Genomic DNA, 23,010 nt, shown 5'->3' with positions numbered 1-23,010 from the left:
CCTGAGCTGAAACCAAGAGTCAAACGCTTACTGACTGAGCCACCCAGGCACCCCAAAATTTAGATAATTATTATTATTTTTAATGTTTACTTACTTTTGACAGAGAGAGAGAGAGAGACAGAGCATGAGTAGGGGAGGGGCAGAGAGAGAGGGAGACACAGAATCTGAAGCAGACTCCAGGCTCCAAGCTGTCAGCACAGAGCCTGATGCAGGGCTCGAACTCCGGACTGTGAGATCATGACCTGAGCTAAAGTCAGATACTCAACCAACTGAGCCACCCAGGCGCCCCAAATTTATATAATTACTTAAGTAGACTTAAGAATTAAACATGCATGGGGAAGAGAAACATTTGGTTGGAGATATTTATATACAAATGGGGAAATGTTAGAAAACAAGTAAAATCCTAAAAATATCTATGCACTAATCTCCATAAAAATGGGACAAAAAAAGATTTTTAAAAACCCCACAAAGCTCCCACCCCCAAAACAGATAATGTAAGAATTAGAACTCTTCTAAAACTAAGTGTAATAGGGGTGGCCAGGTGGCTCAGTCGGTTAAGCGTCTGACTTTTTAGCTCACGTCACAATCTCCTGGTTCGTGGGTTTGAGCCCCATGTCAGGCTCTGTGCTCATAGCTCAGAGCCTGAAGCCTGCTTCGAATTCTATGTCTCCCTCTCTCCCTGCCCCTCCCCCACTTGTGCTGTCTTTCTCTGTCTCAAAAATAAACATTAAAAAAGAAAAAAAAAGCCTAACTATAATAATGATTTACCAGCGTGATGAAATGTCTTAGGCACAACTAACATTACGGACTATTCTGCACACTACTGGCATTAGCATTTCCTTTATAATCTACCTACACTGACTCTTTTTGCCTCATTTTAACCCACTGAAATCATGGGTTTGATATGCTAATTTTTTCTCTAGTAATGTGCAAATGTGGTATTTTGCTTGCTTTTGACTAGGAAATGCAACAGGAGACAACTATACTCCCCAAACGTTCTCTTACCCGAAACAGCCACTTTAACACAGGTATGGGACACTGGACATAGTGATAAGCAGAGGTAAGGAAGCCTTGTGTTGTCAAAAAAATTTGATCTGTTTTTCCTGATCTGAAAAAACAAAATGAAATTAATGACTGTTACTTTCATGGTAAGAAACTTCTACCACCATCACATCTGACATTATAGGGAAACGAGCAAGCACACCATCCTCAGTCCTTGGAGGTGGACTCTACCCCAATATGGATGGGTTACTCATAAAGGAAATTCAAGTGCTAGCCTAAAGCTGATCCAGTCTGTTGGCCTACCTCCAGATTTATGTGGTGGACAAATCTACACTAGCTGGCAGTGTTGAGAAAGTATCAAGCTTAGCGCATCATCTGCTTTTGCCAGCTTGGGTTTGTACTTCCAAAACCTCACCACCGGAATTAATGTGATCTCTCTGGATCTGAGATTTCATGCACTGAGAGAAATTAGACCAGTTTGGGCATTGTGGTACAGACTGGTAGCTGCCCACCCCAATACCTATTCTTGCCTTTCCTCCTGGCAACTGAACACTGATTTTGATCTAGGTACACTTGCTGCCTGAAACAAAAATAATTTCCCAGTCTTCCTTATTAATTAGGTGTGGCCATGTTGACTAAGTTCTACCTAACTAGCCATAAGTAGAAATGTGTGGGATTTCTGGGAATTTGAATGTAAAGACTGGAATACCAGTAGCACTTGAGGCAACCAGGTGCTAAGGGTGGTGGAAAAGAAAGATTATATGGTGGAACACCAGTCCTGGACTTCCTACCTCTGAACTTTTCACATAAGAAAGGAATATACTTCTTGTTTAAAGCCCCTGCTATTTTGACAGCTGCTGTTATTATATGCTAATCTTAATCCCAACTAATCTTTATTAGTTAGGCATGTAATATGCCAAGAGACCATCTTACACTGATTCCATAATTAATAAAACACAAAAAACAAGAGTAATGAGGATTAGGAAACTGGATAGGTTATCACAGAAATTAATCTTTTAGGAGATTATGCCAGTTAGAACTCCTTTAAGGAAAATTTTTATATGGGAAAAAGTAAAATGTTTTTCTATTTTTCTACTTACTTAAGAATAAGCTTTTCTACAGCGCTCTGTCCTATAAAGCCAGAGTCTCTTAAATCCAAGGTATACTGATTGAAAATTTTTCCGGAATTGAGGAAATTAAATATTTCTTCACCTGGGTGATGATCAGGAATAGCATCAATTGTAACTGAAAATTTCTTTAGAAATTCCCTGGAATAAAAAAAAATTATTGAATACCAGACAGTTACACTGTATATGGTTTTGTATTTAAAGGCTGGGTACAAAGAAAACTTTTCTTGGGAACAATGTTAATTCCAGATAAGAAGACTAGCATGAGAACATGTGTTTTGTTCCTCCCACTTTTCGCTAGTAGTTAGTCCAAAACCAGTAAATGGGTCTGTGTGAAAAGAAACCATAACCAGGAGAAAAGACAAAAATGCAACTTGGCCTTAACATCTACCCTTCAAACTCATCATGGATGGATTAGAAAACCACCACAGATTACTAAGTAAATAACCCATCAAAGGTCCATTTATTTCACACAAAATTAAAAACATGTAAGCTTTAAATAGAGTATACATTATGAAAAATGCTATACCTGTGCTCTTCTAAGAGGCCATCCTCCTCATCTGTACTGTCTTGATCTCCAATTCTGATGGGGGATTTAATACCTCGGCCCTGCCTTATGTCTTCCTGTAGTTGCTTCTGCAGTTCATCTAGCCTGAGAATTGAAAGAATGTTACAGTCAATGGTTTACCCTAAAAATAACTTTAGTTTATGCCTAAAAGCAGCACCAAAAGATAAAACACAACCTGACCATGTTAATCAGGCTTTCTAGCAGCATCACTGTCATCTTCACTAGCATCACAATAGCTAACACTGAGCACTTACTACGTGACAGGCATGTACTAAGGACTTTATGTATTAATTCTTTGCACCCTCACAACAACCCCATGTAGTAGTTTATTATTACCCATTTTATACATGAGGAAACAGACTTTAGGAAAGCTAATTTGCTCAAGCTCACAATGCAAGGAGCTGGGATTCAAAGCCAGAGAATCTAGCTCTGCAGTCCTGGCTTATACTGCTTGCCAGGAATAAGCTATTTTATTCAAGGTCCTTACTCCCAGCTCCCGTCCCACAGTAGATGAGTATAAGACAAGAGTAAATGAGCAGTAAATATAATGCTCTATCAATACAGGAAAGAATCAATCATCACATCAAACTAGCATCTTTGCCTCTGGTCTGTACAACGTTCAATTTAAATAAACCACTTCAGATCTGACATCACAAATCACATGAATTCATGAAATGTTTAAAAGAATTTTATAATAGAGATAATTTCTCTAACTAAATGTAGAAAAGGGAATACTTCTGACCTACTAATTGTAATTCCTATGGTTAGCTAACTTGTTTATCAAGTTTGGGACACATCTATACCCACTTCAAGTCAGCTGAGCTTTTAGTGAAATTCTCTGGGGTAGTTTTGAGGATATTCCTTAAATAAGGAATATATTTTTCCCCTCATTAGCAAAATCAGTTTGCAACTAGTGACGCAAATTTTATTAGGGCCATTATGATCCTCAACTTTTTGGTTTCTGTGTGTGTATGTGTGTGTGTGAGAGAGGGAGAGAGGTACAGTGACAGAGAGAGACACATAATTCTACACTTCTTCCTTAAGAGCAACTTGATGTGGAAATACCATGTCTGGCCATGCTGGTTTCAAAATTTGGACTAGGTGAACATAGGAATATTTTAAAAAGTTCTACCCATGCAAACAAAAAACCCCCAAACCACTCAATTAAAAAATGAGCAACGGATCGGAATAAACATTTCTCCAAAGAAGCTATACAAATGGCTGATAAGGACATGAAAAGATTCTCAACATCATTAGTTATTAGGAAAGTGAAAATCAAAACTATAATGAGGAACCACTTCATCCTCATTCGGATGGCTATTACCAAAAAACCAAAAAATATCAAGTCTCGGTGAGGATGTAGAAAAACTGGAACCCTTGGGCACTGCTGGTGGGAATGTAAAATGGTGCAGCCACTGGGGAAAACAGTATGGCAATTCATCAAAAAATTATGTATAGAATCACTGTATGATCCAGCAATTCTACTTTTGGGTATATACACAAAAGAATTGAGTAGGGACTTGAAGAGATATTTCTACATCATGTTCACAGCAGCAACACGTCCAACAGCCAAAAAATTGAAGCAATTCAAGTGTCCATCAAAGGATGAATGGATAAATAAAATGTGGTATATACATACAACAGAATATTATTCAACCTTAAAAAGGAAGGAAATTGATACATGCTACAACACAGATAAACCCTGAAGACTCTATGTGAAGCAAAATAAGCCAGTATGAATGGACAAATACTGTATGATCTCATTTATACGAGGTACCCAGAGTAGTTAGTTTCATACAGACAGAGAGCAGAATGGTAGTTGCCAAGGGCTGGGAGAAGAGGAAGATGGGGAGTTATTATTTAATGGGTATGGAATTTCCATTAGGGAAGATGAAAAAAAAAGTTCCGGAGGTGGATGGTGGTGATGGTCGCACAACAATGTGAATGTACTTAATGCCACTGAACTGCTCATTTAAAAATGATTAGAATGGTAACTGAAGTTATCTGTACTTTATCACAATAAAAAAAAATGCACAAAAAATTCCTCCCCATACTTTTGATCAAGAATTTCAGCTACTAGTTAGATTCTAGTTGTGGTAAGTGGAAAGGAATTTGTATTATTACTGAATGCAGTAAACCACAAAAACCTGAGCTTTTCACCCAGCCTGTGAACAAGAATACTTTATTTCTAACACAATTGACTGCAAAACTGCGGTAATAGTACTAGCGCAAAATGCGAATTTCTCATGATTTTTTAAGGTAAACTGAAAGCCAGCCACGCAAATAAGGAGAACGTTAAATTTAGCAAGGTAGTCACGATGCTAACTAACCTTTGAGTGTCTTCCATCTCTTTCACTAGACGTTCTAAAGTATTTGTATATGTTCCACTATGAACATGTTCCTAAAACAGAAGAAAATTTAAGGATACTTCATAACATATCTTAGAAGAACTGGGATGTTTTAAGTTATTCAGAGTACTAAAGAATATTTTCTCTTTTAATAACCTAGGCCAGGAGGATACCTTTCTTAGAGAATTTTCACCATCATGCTTTAAATCTATTATTTTGTACTGCAGGCAATTTGATTTTACCACTTATTAGGAAAGGCACTACTTACAAAACCCTGCCAGCCTTAGGAACTGACTGTAAACACCCAAGGGCTCCATGGCTACCCTGTCTTTATTTTTAAATTTTATTTTAGTGGAATCAAACTACCAATTTTTAGGTGTTACCATGGAACATTAACACCTTCCCCACCAAATTTTACAGACATACTAGAATTTAATGCAGCTTATCCCCAAGATAGAATGAAGCACTTTATAAATAAAATTGCACACCACAATTAACAACATTTCTACACTCTACCTTCATTTACAGCAGTGGTCTCCAAAGCAGGGGGTGTGCAAGGTGATCCATTGGGGTGCAGGAAGAAAATAATAGAACTTCTATTTATATGGAACTTCTATAGAAACTCCAGTAGAACTTAGTCTATAGTAACTTCTACATAACTTCTAAAGGAAAATACTTTTCTCTTCTTCCTTTTAAATTCTGTTTTTGTATATATTTTAGCAAGTACACAGTAGTATAGTGGTACATGTATATAATCTATACGTATACATATATATTGGAGTACATGCTTAAAAATTTTTTTTTACTAATAGAAGTGTGTATGATCTAAAAAGTTTGGAGACCACTGATTTACAGTAATAAAACTAAAGATATGGGAAACCCATTACAACCAAACAAGAACTATACCAGTTTCAGTCCAATTATGAATCACAACAAATACTAAATTTTAAAATAAGTTCTAACCATTTATCCCTCTACTAATCAATCTTTCCCTCTTCAAGTAAAGATAAATGTCACAGAACTACTTACTGGATAGTCTGATGACTGAGATCTAAGCCCCTTGGAAAGAGCAGGAGGCTTTCCTGTAGTTGTGGGAGTCTGATTGAAGTTCAAAGCCATTATTTCTTCCAGTGATTTTAGTGTTTCCTCTTCCTCATCACTGTCTAGGTTGTAACCTAAACTTTCTTCATCACTATCAAAATCACCCCTTAGTTTTCTTTTCAGTGCACTGCTACCTGCATTAGAATTTCCTGAACTCTCTTTATCTGAAGGGGCTTTATCTGAAGGTGCTGTAGGGCTTGGGATACATGGCACAACTTCCAAAGCGGCTGGGGGAGACTTTGTAGGAGTGCCATATTCTGAATGCAAAGATCCCCCAGAAATTTTCCCTGAAGATACATTAGAATCAGCTTTATCAGTCTTTGCTTTGTGTTCCTTGTGTTTGGAGGACTCTGTAGAATGCCCAGAACATTCTTTAGATGAGGAACGCTCTTTTTCTTTTTTAGGAACTGGAAGAGTGCAATTTTTAGCATTTAATGGTACCCGAGAGGAACCAGCACTTGGAACATGGGAAAGTAAAGGTAGAAGTTTTGTCTCCTTTGATGCCACAGAGCTAGCAGGTTTATTTTTCTGAAGGCTGCTAGCTTTTTTATCGGCAGACTTTTCCTGAGGTAAAGATAAGTGGGGTTTCTGCATCTTAGTCTCTTTGGTACTTGCCACACGGATTTGGTCACTATTCCTGGAAGAATGGTGGCCAGAATTTGAAGGTGTCAAGCCTCCAGAGGAGCGATCAACTTCTTCACTGGGTTCCTTGGATATATCTTCCAAGCGCAATACATCCCCAGGTGTCTTCAGTGCAATATGTTTTATAAATTTCTCTCTCTGATGTGATCCGTCAGGACGCTTCTCAAGGAAGGACTCTTTTACTTTTGGCATTATAGATTCTCTTGTGCTTTTCAGATCTGAGTCCACAGAGTTCCTTTTTCTTTTGTCAGGGAATTTATTCTGCTTAGACCCTGCTAAAATTTAATTTTTGCCAGATTAGTGAAAAGTATATTTTCCTATCTTAGTAAAGTTTATTCAGTGAGTGTTTAGAACACTCCAACAAAAAGCTTAAATTCTAAAAGTTTAGGCTGAGATCATTTAACATATGTAGGATAAGGAAAAAGAGTTCATACTACCATTTATTTCATTAATAATAAATACTGGTGTCTTAAGAAATTTAAAGCTAATGACAATGCTCATTTTCATTCCAAAGCTATTAAAAGTTTATCACCCAAACAAAATTTAAGGTGCTGCTCCCCAAACACAAAAATTGCTTATCTGTATCATGGAAAGGATTAGAAAGGCAGTTTCCCTCAAAGTTCAGATATTCTTTCTTAGACCAAGGACTCTCTGCTTCCAGAAATGAAATACTTCTACATCTAAATTTATAGTACCTTAAAACATGTATACAATCACTAGTTGAAAGCAGACAAATTTTAATTTCTCAATTAAAATAAATCCACCCAAGTTTCTCTCGCCAGTGTTTCATTTTTCCTGTGCATCCTTCTAGTCTTCAGCTGAGTTATGAGTTGTGGATGAATTCTGGAAAATGACTCCCAGAATCTCTGACTTTAACTCAAAACAGGATCTTTACAGGGGTAATCAAGTTAAAATGAGGTCATTTGGGTGGGTCCTAATGCAGTCATAACTGGTGTCCTTAGATAAAGGGGAAATTTGCAATCTTTTTTTTTTTACATTTCATGCCATGAATTCATAGGGAATGGATTGCAGCACCTCAAGCTCCTTTCCATCGGTTCTCACAAAGACGTGCTTCTCTGGGCGGAGCAGGGAGGCGTTTTAGTTGAACCCAAGCACCTTTCTCTTTGGGTTCCTTCAAAAGGCGAAATTTGGACATGGAGACACACTTGAAGAGGGAAGATGATGTGAAAACACACAGGGAAAAGATGCCATGTGATAGGAGTGCTGCATCTACAAGTCAAGGAATGCCAAGAATTGTAGGCAAACACCAGAAGCTAGAAAAGGCAAGGAAGGATTCTCTCCTAGACTGGTTAGAGCACGGCCCTGCTAATAATTTTAATTTTGGATTTCTAGCTTCTAGGACCATGAGAAAATAAATTTCTGTTGTTTTAAGCCACCTAGATTTAGGAGCTCCACCCAGAAGACCTTTAGTAAAGCATATCTATTTGAGTTAACCAAGTTTAAAAAATTTCTCATTGTATTTAAAAGTGTGATGTATAGGTTCACAGGATTGAGCCCTGTGTCGGGCCCTGCACTGACAGTGCGGAGCCTGCTCGGGATTCTAACCTTTGCTGTTGCCCCCACCCCCAAATAAATAAATAAATAAATAATCATTAATTAAAACCCATTATTCATTAAATATTACTATTTACATAATCAGTATTCCCCAAATCAAGTTTCTCTCTGCATATGGGTAGATGTCCTCAAATCAACAGTTTAAGAAAACAAAATAATTCAAGAGTTAAAAGCAATTATTTGGGTAATTTAATACATAATCTGAAAAATTCAATTTATAAACATGAAAAATCAATTAATAAACAAATGCTGCTATCTCCATTTTTCTCCAGATATTTCCTATTACCTGAAAAAACCATCCTATGCCCACTCAGTTTACTGGGTTAACTGTCATATAAAAAAGAACAGGAGTCCCTTAGAGTACAGGATTAGAAATCACATAACCAAGAAAAAGAAGATTTGGGGTGGATTTACACTGATAATATTTCAACTTTGAGGTTACAAAAAAGATACCTACAGAACCGCCAGTATGAATTCAGTTCCATTCTCCTAGAGAAATCAATTTATATACAGCTAGAAATGAGGAGAAATTCCTGCTTTGCTCAAGAATTGAAGACCTGACCAGGAGGAGAGAGAAACTGTTTTTGGGCAAAGTTTAGGAAAAAGCAGCTTATTAAGAGCTTCTGACACCTAGAATTAGAGGACGTTGAACTGGTACCGTAGGTAGGCTCCCCTTCTGCAAGTTCTCTAGGGCAGTGCGTTACCTGCATGATTCTTTTTGCACTGCTTGTACAAACTGTAGACCGTTTAAGCACATTTCAAATATCTGTTAATATATATATAAAATAGACAGGGATTGAGTTTGTAAATACAAAAAAGGTAAAAACCCAAATGTTCATTAATAGAAGATAGGTCATTAATAAATTATAGAATAAGTTGGACCTCAGGATGCAGCACAAGGACAGGACTCTGCAAGACCCCAGGGCTAAATGCCTTTAGCAACATTTCTAACATCTTTTAACTTGTGTGTGATTAATAAAGGTGTGATTATATATATCACCCTCACAACTGAGAGGTATAATAGCAGTAGCATTCTTCATGTTATCTAGAGTGAAAAAGCCCTTTATGTCCTTTATATTCTGTTGATTGTCAAATGCAGTATAAATGTGTATTTATTAAGAATGCAATACCATAAGGGGCACCAGGGTGGCTCAGTTGGTGAAGCATCCAACTTTGGCTCAGGTCATGATCTCATGGTTCATGAGTTTGAGCCCTGCACTGGATTCCACGCTGACAGTGCAGAGCCGGCTTGGGATTCTCTCTCTCCCTCCCTCTTTCAAAAATAAAGAAATACACTTAAAAAAATAACATAAATTTTTAAAAAGTATAAAACCATAATTAATGATTATGAAACATGCAAAGATATTAGAAATAAAAATATAAGTGAAGGCAACCATCTTAAATCTGCCTGTGACAATATGCAGAAAACATCTTTTTCAAGCACTGTTCAAAAACTTCAGTATGTGGGTTTGTATAAATAAAACCACTGCAGGCAACACTGATGAAATTTGTAACCCATGAACTGAAGAGAATTTTTATCTTAGTCATCATCAGAGAGAAAAAAAGCTGAAGAGCTTGGTGGCAACACCACCACCAGCAGCCCCTTATGTTGGCAGAGCAAACCTAAAAATATTTTGTTCTTCTGCTCACCTCAGTGCAAAGTGATCATTTATTACAAATGTGTAATACCGTGAGTACAGGAATAATCTCATTGCTAAGAAATTATTGTTCTTGTACTTCTTAATGTCAAAATTCAATGAAATTTGATCACTAAAACCAACAATAATGTAAAAATTAAATAAAAAATTGGGGCGCCTGGGTGGCTCAGTCGGTTGAGCGTCCGACTTCGGCTCAGGTCATGATCTCTCAGTTCGTGAGTTCGAGCCCCGCATTGGGCTCTGCGCTGACAGCTCAGAGCCTGGAGCCTGCTTCAGATTCTGTGTCCCCCCCTCTCTCCGCCCCACACCTGCTTGTGCTCTCTCTCTCTGTCTTTCAAAAATGAATAAACATAAAAAAGATTTTTAAAAATTAAATAAAAACTTTAAAAACCACATAAAACTTCAAATTTATTCCTGTATTCTAGAAGCTCCTTCTATGATGGTAAACTATGGTTTCGGATTTTAACACCTGAGATCACCTGGTCAAAATGCAATGTACCTCTAGAATATATAAAAAACAGAATTTTACATGAGGGGCACCTGGGTGGCTCCATCAGTTAAGCATCTGACTCTTGATTTCAGCTCAGGTCATTATCTCATGGTTGTGAGATCGGGCCCTGTATTGGGCTCTTCGCTGACAGCCTGGAGCCCGCTTGGGATTCTCTCTCTCCCTCTCTCTGCCGCTCCCCTGCTTGTGCTCTCTCTCAAAATAAATAAACTTAAAAAAAAAAACTAAGAGTTTTACATGAAACCTGAAGAACAAGGAGTCACAACTGTCTCTCTGTACCTGTTTTTTCATTTCTAAAAGTATCTTAAAAAGATGTGAAGATCAAACAAGTTAAAAGCACATAGAAGAGGGCATGGCACACAGTAAGTGCTCAATAAACCTTGGCTATTATCATTATGTCCACTGTATCTTACTGAGTGTAGAAATCTGTAAAATCCATTTTTCAAAGTTTGTAATCATGGCAGAAAAAAATCTGATACATTAGACTATTAATGGTTGTTATTTCTAAGGGCCTTTCATTTTCTGTTATCAATTTCTGCAAGTGTTTGAATTTTATACTGTTCTATTTTCTAGTTTAAAAAAAGATAAAGATATTTTAGGAATTACTGAATTAACACTAGCTGTTTGTTATTATGTTATTTGCTCAGCCAACAGATACTAGAAGTACAAACCAGTTATCATATAGGTGTCCTTGGAATTTGATATTAAAAAGGTATCTTAGTATTTGAAATATTAGGATAACACTGTTTTGGATCATGATAGCAGTTTCAACTTTATACAAAGCATCTATAATACCAAGACCTCAGATAGTCCATAATTCCAATAATGTAAGATTATGCTGCTTAATGTAGGCAAGATTCAGCAGAACACTGAATACCAAAATGAGAAACATGTTGCTAGGAACTCTTAAAAGAGGCAAAAAAGTCAAGACAAACCATGGGCTACACAAACTAAATTCAAGGACTATTCCTTTTCAATGTAATTTTACCAAACTCGTAACTAATCTGAGACATTCAATTCACCTCTAGGAAGCCAACTGTGCATTTAAACAAATTTGTTTTTAAAAAGTGCCACTGACGTACAATTTTATTTAAAAATTAATAAATTAATTTTGATTCTACCTGAAGCAGGTTCCCATGAATCAGAAGAGGCTCTTTTCCTTGAGAAATGTCCATTTTCCTTTTAGCAAAATGAGAAAAAATTAATTAGGAACTGGGGCCAGTAAAGAATATGAACTTTTCTTCCTAACATCTAAACACAGATTTCTAGACCAAATAAAGCAAGCACTTCATTTGGAGGTAAACTCAAACTTTTATAGTAAAATATTTTAAACTCTTAAAGTTTTACAAAAACGAAGGGCCTTTATATCATAAAAAGGTAAAAATGCCATAAAAAATAAAGCCAGTTTTCAAAATACAAATTTAGGGATTTATATTAATTCAAGATTAATATTAGAGCACTATACCATTATTTTGATAGAGAAACAGTAAGCCTAATATTTGCCAATTAAACAGATACAACTTACTCTTCAATACTTCAAGTGCTGATGCACCACCAAACACTGAAATCTCAGGATGGAGCAAATGTTACAAACCTCCACTGATTGTTAGCAAATCTCCCTGGTAAAGACCCCAAACTCTTTGCAAACAAACCCTGGAGTTTACAAATACATTTTCAAGCAATATATAAGGCAACAATCTCCATTCACTCTTAAAGTGTCATAGTTTGGTTTACTTTTGGTCTATCTGGTTTTGAAATCTCATAGCATCTTACCAACACTGCCTTTTCTTGGTATCTGATCTTCCTTTATTCCATCTGTACATAGAGAGGTTCTATGAAACAGAGGTATTTATCTTTCTAAGGGAGAGGGTCACCTTTTATGCTAATCTAAAGTTGGTCTATTTTCAAGGGAATACGATGAAGTTAAGATATATCTGGATAGCTTTCTAAGTGTTATCATCTAAGTTGTCTGAGACAACTTAGGACTTCTAAGGAATCTATATTCCTTAGGACTTCTATATAATCTAAATCAGTGATTCTCAAAACTTTAAAGTACATCAGAAGCACCCAGAAGTCTTGGTAACTGCAGACTGCTGGACTCTTAGCTCCAATTTCTGATTGAGTCTAGGGTTAAGCCTGAGAATTTGCATTTCTAAATTCCCAGGTGATGCTGGTATTAGTCCGGGGACCACATTTTGAGAACCTCTGTTCTAAACCATTTCCTACTATTTTAGATTTTCTATTCCTCAAATATTTCCTTTCAGCACAGCCTCACTTAAAAATGACTATACTTGGGGCGCCTGGGTGGCGCAGTCGGTTAAGCATCCGACTTCGGCCGGGTCACGATCTCGCGGTCCGTGAGTTCGAGCCCCGCGTCAGGCTCTGGGCTGATGGCTCGGAGCCTGGAGCCTGTTTCCGATTCTGTGTCTCCCTCTCTCTCTGCCCCTCCCCCGTTCATGCTCTGTCTCTCTCTGTCCCAAAAATAAATAAAAAACGTTGAAAAAAAAAATCACTTTAAAAAAAAATGACTATACTTGCCTAAAAAAAGAATGCTTACTTCCTTGATTAAGAAAGATTTTTTGTTCCCAGTCTGAAAAAATTAAAGGCAAGAAATACCGCTTTACTGAGTCCTACGGACAGTTGGGAGGAAACCTAATGTAATTAGCTTTTAAACAAGCCGTGTATCAGTATTTCCTGAACAAAAGCTACCAATGTAATGTTAAAAAATATTAAATATATGAAATGCTTTTAGATTTAGTGTTCTAAATATAATAAAGCAGCAACCAAGCTAATTCAGTAATTACTACACATACCAGGTTTGAAAGATTACTCTTTCCAGGTGTGACATCATTCTGTTTACTTTGTTCCTGCCTTGGTTTACATTTTCTTTCTATACTAGAGGATTTTAAGGAAAGATTGCTTGCTTTTGAGAAGGAATTTTCTGAGTTGATTCTCTGCTCCATTTGCTCCCTCCTCAACTTCTTTAGTTCTCTTTCTCTGCAGTAAGAAGCTAATGACAACTGGAACTTAGCCCCCAAAGGACTTTCTCCTGGGTGGTGCCTGGACAGGCTGCTCCTGCTGCTAAGACTTCTAGAGCTGTTCTTGAAGATGTCAGCTTCTGTCACTGTGGCCTGCTTTTTGGAATCTGCACTGGTCTTGTCTCGATCTCTATCATTCTTCTCCCTGCTATTTTCATGAATGAACAGTGACTTCCTTCTCTCTGGAGATCGATGTTTTTTCTTCAGTGTCTTCATCTCCTTTGACAAGCAATATGGAGGAACATAGACTTTTGTAACTGCCTTTGGATATTTGGTGGCTATTGACACACAAGGTCGACGTGACTCATGTATACCACGATCTTTATGGTGCTCTTTAACACCTTTCATGAAAGCCTCTAAAATAGTGCTCTTTTCTGATGGCATCCTTTTGGGTTTGGATTTTTTTGGTGAGGATAGTTTCCTTTCAAACTGTTCTGTCCCAGTGATGGAGAATCCACTTCCTCCATATTTGATGTCTGATTTTTGTGGAGAATCCAACATATGTCTGTCTAAACGGCCAATTAAAACACAAATTGCATGTTATTAAAAGTAACACAATCTATTACATTTTGTATATTTATTTAAGTTAATATTTAAAATACTAAACTATAACAAAAACTTTCAAATCAATATTTAGATGATGATACACATTTTATGGGGGGGGTGGGGATTAAGACATGGCTTATTATTTAATAACCTTACTTTCATAAAGCTCCCTTTTGCTACATCTTGTAAGCTCACTGTGGCTCTGTTTATAAAATGTTATTAGAGGACCAAAATAGTATGCATTATGAACATTGTTGACTGGAATATTTTAAATGTAAGCATAACAGCAAAAAGTTTCTTCACGATGCTTAGAACTGGCTTATCTTTGTAAAAAACACTGCATCTTCATATTTTCAATTTGAACATTAGGTTTAATCAAATAAGAGCTGTTAGAGAAATTTAAAAATTCAATCTATCTCCCTCCTCAAAAGATCCTGCAAAAAATGCATTAATAGCATACATACCTTGTTTTGAAGCTGGTTTGAAGAAATCTATAATTGACTGCTTCCTGAAAATAAAAGCATAACTAATATGGTATCACATAAGTAAATATTAAAACCTCAATAATTCAGATTAAGGGGAGAATACTAGTTGGTTTACAGGATATAGATTTGATTTCACTACCTGGTTTAATCAAGTTCTGACAATGGCAGGAATGCTTTGCTAAGCTGATTATAATAAACTGAAAATATAGTTTGCATTTCTTGTAGGAGTAAATTTATAAAAGCACAACTGAGGTTTATATAATCTATAGTACCAAAATAAGATTGGAGTATGGATCCAGTATGGAATTGGTAGTGTCCTTCCTAGGACTGACAAGCTTACTGCTACGTGGTAGAATAAATGATTTTGAGGGGATCTGATCCTATTGCTTGGTATCTCCGGTGTCTGGTACAAAATAATGCTCAATAGATGTTTTCCAAACGAATAATGGAGATTATAAAAACAGACTAAAACCTAAACAGACTCAAAACAAGAGTAAATGGTAGAATGGCAATATCGGTGATTTGGCCCATCTGGGGAGGCAGCTGAATTGAAGGGCATGCTGGCCCAAAGACAAAAAGGATTAAGTACCAAGCTTATACTATCCTCTTTATGTACTACAGTAAGATGTTAATCTAAGTAACAGCAAAAATTAGAATGAGTCTTCAGGACTAAACAGTGTTTCAAATCTTATTTTTTATCTAGGAATTCTTAAGGTATTTACAAAAATAACACACTGCCTGGAGAAAACACGAAACAGAGAAAAGGAAGAAAGTTAACAATTACAAAATCCGAATTGTTTTAAGGATTTCTGCACTTTACAGTAAAAGAGAGTGAATCGTATTACCGGAATTTGTACTCCGATTTATATTTCTAGAGTTATTTGTCAGCGGCACAAAAAGGAACTTCACATGTAGAGCAAAAAGTTAACTTCCTGCCAAAATCCTGCTAAAATGTATTCATTTTACTGAAAGAGAAGCAGTATATGACCAGTTTCCCTAAACATTAATCCACTATGAGGTGGGAATACTCAGAGAAAACTTGAACAATCCAAGTCCCTTGGACACTTTACAGGTCACATTAAAGGAGCCACATCCTATAATGGTTTACTGAGAATCCACATGTTTGTGAGATAGATGTTGGTAGAAAGGCTAACTGGTTATGAAATGAATAGGAGTGACAGACTAAGGAAGAATTTATGCATCTGTTTGCATATAATAAATTATACCAGCCAAATTAACTCCAATGGAGAATACAGTTAGAAACGCTAGAGGTTCTGCAAAGGAGGAAAGGAGAGGATGTTCTCAGTTACTGGGGGAGGAAAGAGACAGGAAAGGATTAAGCGGCAGCTAATTCAAGACTATACTAAATATGCCTTTACGTTAATTACTAAATAACGTTCTATCTCTTCCCAAAATATGAGATCCCAGGCTCCTTTTTGATTAATACACCAAAGAGAAAAATGGTTTTGGGTAAAACGTACAAGAAATCTGTAAAATAATCATGAATGTAACTTTCAAGTAGGAACAGTTGCCTAATTTCATATGCACAGAAATACCCATTAGTTATTTATAACTAGCTTTAAAAAATTATAACAGCTCACAAGCCCTTATCTGAAACTTTTGGGGTCAAATGTATTTCTGAATTTTTAATTTACTGGATTTTAGAAAGGGGGTAACTTAGATGCATTATGTAAAGTCCCCACTGGGTGTGACACTGCACCCCCAAAGCGAACGCATCAATATGTCTCCGGCATATAAATACACTTAATGAGATAATGACCATATACAGCTTTCCATTAGTTCTAGTCAGGTTTGGCGGCCAAGTAAGATGTGGTGCCAAACTTACTGACAACTTTTGATTTTCATAGCACTCCGGCTTTCATAATTGAGATAAGGGATTGTAGACCTGTAGCACAATATTAGAAGATAAAATTACTGTTAAATTTAAGTTACAAGCTTTTTAAAACTTAAAATAAAAAAGACAGTACCAAGTGCGTAGAGAATTTAAACATATTTTATTGTCAGAGGATGTCATTTGATAAAATTCCCCATCTCATTACATAGCTCCCACAAAATCTTCACAAGGTACCTAGCCTCTTGGAGAAGCATAGTTACTGAAGGAAAAAACATCATATTCCCGATCGGCACGTTCCTTTTAAGTATGAATGATCGTGTATACTGGGCTATAAAGTAATTCGTGGAAGGGTTTCCCTCGTCCATCGTACATAATTTCACCCACGATTTAGAAAAGATTTATACTGTTAAGCTACTACGATCAGAACTGACAACGTACAGAATAACCCACCTAAATATGCACTAAGCAGTTAGGGCCCCGGGTCCACCATCGTAAAGGACAAAAATCACGTTCTACCTAAGGCGGGCTCTCCGTAGCCATCCTGGCTATGGTCACTGAACGGAGACCTGCATCCCAACTACAGAAAAGGAAACTCGAAGTCCCAGAAGGCCCCGCGCGGAGGCGGGGCAGGGGTTTGCCAGGCCGCAAAACGCCGAGGCCCGAAGCTCGCGGAGGATGGCGGGAACTGAAAGAGCGGGCGTCCGCAGTCCTCCCTCATACCCTTGCCCCCGCGACCCGGCCCCTTCTCCAGCCCTCTGCACGGTACCTGTCCCCAGGACTCTTTGTTCTCTTTCCCGCTGCAGCAGGGGCGGTACTACCGGGTCTCAGATGGCAGCGCGGGGGCGACGACCCCGGGGCTGGGGATGAGGGGAAACCTGGCCTAGCGGGCATGCAGCGCCTTGTCATGTCGGCGCCGCTGGCGACGGCGGCATGAGCTGTGGCTGGAGAAGTTGGGTGCGTGGTTGCCGTCTTGCTGCTGGGACTCGGGGAGGCTGTCGGAGCAGAGTTGGGCGGCACCCCCTTCTCTCTTCATGGCGGTTCTCTCTCTTCGGAAGTGACTCCTGTGTGAGCGGGAAGGAACCTCAGGACCGACAGGGGGCGGGTCTTACTGGAAGGGTCGCATTCTGACTGGCTGGCACGGCCGTCACTCCGGTAGTGGCGCAATGGAAAGCCGCAGCCTCTCAGGAGAAGGCGGGGTTTCGAGGAGGGGGAGGGGTAAGAAAACTGCCCCCTCCCCCCCGTCACGTGCGCGGTTGGTGGGGAGGGCACCGTCGCATCCGGGCCGCGTCGGCCTTGGCAGGCACGCGGGGGCGGGTTGGCGCGGGCCGCTGCAGGCGCTGCGGCAGGCAGCTGGTCGAGGGCGAGGGACGAGGTTTGCAGAAGCAAACCTGAGCCCGGCAGCTGCCCTCAGTGAGGATGGTCAACAGTTGGCCTTCCTGTGTCTTTCAGTCGTGCCGCAGAAATCCCCAGCTGTTCGTTACATCGTCTCTTTCACGTGTTAGGTCAGAGTGCCCAAGTGCTGTCACCATTTCCTTGGTTAATCTGCACAGCCCAATTTGAAGACTTGTCCAGTCTGTGAGAGTTCTTGTTAAGGGCTATGGTGGATGCTTTTTCTCCTTTTTTTCAGAAAGAAAGAAAAACAACCCCAGCGAAATAAAGGCCGTGTTTATTCCACAGAAGCATTTTGTTTCTCAGCTGTTGAAACGAGTTATCCATGAAGTCTCTACAGCCAGATTCCTTGGAGATTTTTTGAAAGGAACATAGGGTCAGCTTTCAATTACCCATGTTAAGTGTGGACAGCGTAGATTAGTGAAAGCTGCCAGCAGTCTCCTGTCCTCCTCCGTAAGGGGCTTGTGCTTTGGAGGCTGTTAGACAGGGTTTTCCTTACAAACAGACTGGTCAGAGTATTTCTGAGCCTCAGTTTCCACATCTGTAAAAGGAGTATTCTACTCATCTATAAGATGAAAATTCTACAATTTTCTGGGAAATTGTAAACTATAAAAGAGATAAGCAGTGTGAACGTCACAGTTCAGAATCTCTCAGGTAATAGGTACTAAGCAAATTAGTGTTCCCTTTCCTTTGCTCTTCAGACATACTCTTACACTTGACTATAAAATTTTCCAGGGACAGGTCAGATACTGTTATATTTAATATATTAAGAGTTATAAAACATAGTTTATAACTTTATGCAATAAGTCTTAACCAAAATATCAATCTCCAGGATGCCCAAGCTTTAATTGGCAGGCCTGTTCAAGAATTTAGACAGGTCTTTATATAATAATGTACTAGATGCTTGAAATGTGTTGAATGAATAATGATTTATATGTTTTGTTTATTTAGGGCTTTTTACATGTATTATTTCCTATCTCTTGTATTAGTGCTTTCAGTTGGATGTTTCTACACTGGTAAATTCTTGCTTCTGTAACGGCCCATCTACAAAACACTTAATCCGATTCGTTTCACTGCATGCTCGGTCCATTAAAGAGAGCGATGCATAAAAAACAACATTCTACATGATCAATCAGTTGCTTTTCTTGGATTATAGTATTTGAATCATCTAGCCTCCAAGGTGTCACTTTAAAGTCTGTAGTCATGCTCCCAAACAATAGTTTTCACATTTTCTTAATCTGAGCAACAGATTATGGAGTTAAGTGAGGCAAGAAATCCCTTGATCAATAAATGGAGATGGAGTCATAATGAAAACACAATTTAAAAAATCTCTTCTTAACAGGGAAGTAGTGATCTAAATCCTCAATAAGCATCAAGGCTCTTCTTTCTTGAAGCTGTGTTTGAAAATGATACAGATTTGGTCACAGAGTGAAATATGCTTAACATACTAACTAGAACTGTTGGGAGCCTCTCGGGCACTTTTCCCCCCCAAACAGCGTTGGGCAGTCTATTTTGTGTTTATACCCCTTCTCCCACACTGAATGTATATACGTATACGTATACATATACATATGCCACATGCACGTATGCGCGCGCACACACGTGCGCACACACACACACACACGGTTCATGTAGGGCTTTTTAATTTGTAGTGGGCCAGAAATAGATATTCAGCAGCTGTACACTAGGTGAAAGACGTTAAAGACCTCAGGTGTTTGCATGTGAGGAGACAAGAGGAGAGTAGAACTGGGATGGGGCTAGGGGAGAGAATGATGAATAAACTAGACAAGACTGAATTCGAGACCTAAGATAAAACTTCAGCCAGGATTGTCTAAAGAATTTGGAGAAATTAAGTCCAGACAGCCATAAAAGGCTAGACCGAAGATTTCTGGGAATGAGGACGGGCATGAGGAAGTAAAGACCGCAGGAAAGGAGTGGCTACTATGCCCGAAGCTTCTGTGGGGTGCAGCTCAGCTCAGCCTGGCATCCTGAACTGTTAAAGACCATTATGAGGAGCCCAGACTCTGGCCTTGATGGGAACGGATGGGGCAGCAGGAGAAACAGTGTTACATGAACAACAGATCAAGTTTGCTGGGAGCATCAGGCCCTACGTGGGAATCCTGAGAGGAGTGATAACATAGCCGATGCCAGAGATTCTAAGCAGTCACAAAAGAGACAACAGCGTGGGCAGATTGACTCACACGGTACCTTAGCAGGCAGGGACTCAAAGAACAAAAGGTCAGTAAGTGACCAAGAATGTTACTAAAAAGAAGACAACTAAAGGAAAAGTAACTTCTCGTTCTACGGTGAGGACATACTTTTGCTCTGAGATTATTACCCTCTGGTAAACTCCGAGGCTCTTGTCGGAGGGTTCTCTAGGACAGGCAGAGAGACAAAGATAGCTCTGGGGCAGAGCTGACTGCCGTTTGGCCAAGACTGGATGTGTGGCGGGGAGGGTAGAGGGACCTGGGAAGGGGGATAAGGAGCAGACCCAGAAAAACAGGAAATAATTAACTTGAACGCCTGACAGAGAAAGAAAGAGCACGTGATGATCTGAAGAAGGAAAAGCGAGCTCCAGCTTCTCAAGATCCACACAGCTCACTTTGCAAATGGATGCCGAACTCAAAACTGCCCAAGTGGTTGGAAAAAGCACCGGCCTGGTTTTAAGGGGCTGCTAGGGAAATGCCGAAAGTAATATAACGTACTGTCATGTAATCTAAATTTCCTGGGAATAGCGAGTAACACTCTGCAAAAGCAGATCTGCTGTTGGGGGAAGTACGTTTCTTGTTATTTCATCTTGGAATGTTGCAAGGTAATATTACCTACACTTTAGAACGCAAGTAACATAGTTGTGATTTTTGACATGCCTGAATATGTCCTATACTAATATTTACTTAACGTTTTCACTAAATCGCTCTTAAACACATTTACTTCGGAAGAAAACTTAAAATCGTTCCGTAAGTTAAAAATCAGTATCACCTGGGAAGTGCTAACTTTCCAAATGGAAGCAAACTGTAAAAACTAATAAATAAATAAATAATAAGTAGGAACAAATATGTCTCCACGTTTCTCCTCAGGTCACCTTGTTTACTAGTGGTGGTAGGCATAGATATTATTCAGACACGTGAGATACAAGAGACTCTTTGGGAAATACTAGTTTTAGGGACTCTGGGCTGTAACCAGGTGTTTTTCAGACTTGGTTAGCAACCATTAGAGGGTTTTGAAATTGATACAATGGGTCACAGACCATACTGAAAAAAAGGTTGGAGAATAGAATAGAGGATACCCGTGAACTGCACATAGTTTATGGTTATGTGTTATTTTGCAAAACTTTTTTATATGGTAGTGATATAAAAGGTATTTCTGTGGCCCCTCCTATGGTCAGTGGTGGAAATGTTTGAAAGTCCTTGCTGTTATCAGTGTTCATATTTCCCACTTCTGTGTATTGGTGGCATTGAACAGCAGAGGCTGCTTGGAAGAGAAAAGATGGGCTTCCTTTGGTCACTCCTGTGGTTGGGGAGGGTAGGGAGACATAACTCAGGCTCTCCTTATATCCTTTCAAGGCCATTCCCTCCAGGAGTGGGGAGCCTTGTAGAGGGAGGCAGACTGTCTCTCCAAAGGAGCTTGCCTTTACCCTTCCTGGGCTGTAATCGATTCAAGATGGGAAGGAGTGATTGAGGTGGCCCTCTCAGGTCCTGCCTTATGCTCAGTAGTCTAGGGACCGTGGATGAGAAATGGGAGAAGGAAGAATGTTGCAAACGAGGTGGAGAGATCCCCTGTGCAACCTGCCCCTCACATAAAACGCCACCACCCGGAACTGGAGAGGGTCTGGTAGGGAGAATACATGTGATCTCACACCTTTGCAGTGCTCTTCCTGGAATTCCAAACACCATGACCCATCAGGTCTTTCTTCTATCGGTCTCTGACTTTCCCTTCAGTCATTCCCCACCAACACTATCCTGAAGCTGTAAGCTTCCACAACACCAAAATACTGAATCTTCTGTGCCAGGCTTCCTGAAGATGTGCTTCCCTTAGCTCCCAAAGAGTTTGTTAAAGATGTAGGACAGCGTTTAAAAATCAAGAGATTTCACACAAAATTCCAGATTTCTGGCTTCAACAGGTACAAAGAGGGGTCTCACACTTATGCCTACAGGGGCGAGGTAAATGCATATATGAATCAGGTCCATTCTCCTGACTTTTGTAGAGAACTGGGATCAGAAAATACTTCTTAGGACAATATGACGACAGAGGCAAACTCCTATTGGGTCTTAGCATTTCTTCCTCTTCTCTCAGCATCAAAGAGAGAAGCACCAGGCAATGGTGAGGTAAGACACGATACAGGACCACAATAAAAGCCTGCAACCTCCTCTCTGAGCTGCCGTAGATGTCTTAATATATAACCTAATATTTGTTTCTGTAGTCCTATGAGATAATGCTCTCTTAAAGCAAATGTCTCCTGGAACCAAGAGAGGAGAAAATAGAGCTTTTGGTGCTCAGAGAGGTGTTACAGGAAGTTAGCAGGATTCTCAATCAGGGGTTCTTACTTAAAGAAATTGCCACACAGTGGTGCCTGGGTGGCTCAGTCTGTTAAGCATCTGACTTTGGCTCAGGTCATGATCTCATGGCCTGTGAGTTGGAGCCCTGTGTCGGGCTCTGTGCTGACAGCTCAGAACCTGGAGCTGCTCTGGATTCTGTGTTTCCCTCTCTGCCCCTCCTCTGCTCGTGTTCTGTCTCTCTTTCAAAAATAAATAAACATTAAAAATTTTTTTAATAAAAAAAAAGTGCCACATTTTACCTATGATCAATACCTATGGGTATGTATATATGTATGTATTTTTGAGAGAGACACAGCATGTGAGCAGGGAAGGAGCAGAAACACACACACACACACACACACACACACACACACACACACACAATGCAACGCAGGCTCCGGGCTCTGAGCTGTCAGCACAGAGCTCCATGCGGGGCTCGAACTCACGAATTGTGAGATCATAACCTGAGCCGAAGTGGGACACTCAACCCACTGAGGCGCCCAGGCACCCCTTTAAAAAATTTTTTTTTACATTTATTTATTTATTTATTTATTTATTTGAGAGAGAGAGAGAGAGAGAGAGAGAGAGAGAGCGCACAAGTCGGGGAGGGGCAGAGAGAGGAGATACAGAATC

The 23,010-nt window shown here is 39.3% G+C and overlaps 1 protein-coding gene across 2 annotated transcripts in view; it reads right to left on the bottom strand.

The window, feature by feature from the left end:
• SLF2 (SMC5-SMC6 complex localization factor 2) overlaps positions 1 to 17,526 on the bottom strand; it is a 45,612-nt gene extending 28,086 nt beyond the window's left edge. Inside the window, exons 1-9 of one of the 2 annotated variants that reach the window (XM_007080177.3) lie at positions 17,220 to 17,526; positions 14,578 to 14,621; positions 13,343 to 14,076; positions 11,651 to 11,708; positions 6,075 to 7,063; positions 5,028 to 5,098; positions 2,659 to 2,781; positions 2,103 to 2,270; positions 1,006 to 1,108 (exon numbers count right to left, since the gene is read on the bottom strand). In XM_007080177.3, the coding sequence (XP_007080239.1) occupies positions 1,006 to 1,108; positions 2,103 to 2,270; positions 2,659 to 2,781; positions 5,028 to 5,098; positions 6,075 to 7,063; positions 11,651 to 11,708; positions 13,343 to 14,076; positions 14,578 to 14,621; positions 17,220 to 17,359 (2,430 nt within the window). In that variant the 5' untranslated portion in view covers positions 17,360 to 17,526. The remainder of the gene's footprint in view (positions 1 to 1,005; positions 1,109 to 2,102; positions 2,271 to 2,658; positions 2,782 to 5,027; positions 5,099 to 6,074; positions 7,064 to 11,650; positions 11,709 to 13,342; positions 14,077 to 14,577; positions 14,622 to 17,219) is intronic. The other variant, XM_015536698.2, reaches the window with a different exon arrangement.
• Between the last annotated feature and the right edge of the window lie 5,484 nt (positions 17,527 to 23,010).

The sequence above is a fragment of the Panthera tigris genome, chromosome D2 (assembly GCF_018350195.1).
Source record: "Panthera tigris isolate Pti1 chromosome D2, P.tigris_Pti1_mat1.1, whole genome shotgun sequence".
Taxonomy (NCBI): Eukaryota; Metazoa; Chordata; class Mammalia; order Carnivora; family Felidae; genus Panthera; species Panthera tigris.
Note: the sequence above shows the minus strand (reverse complement) of the source record. Positions and strands in the feature narration are given on the sequence as shown.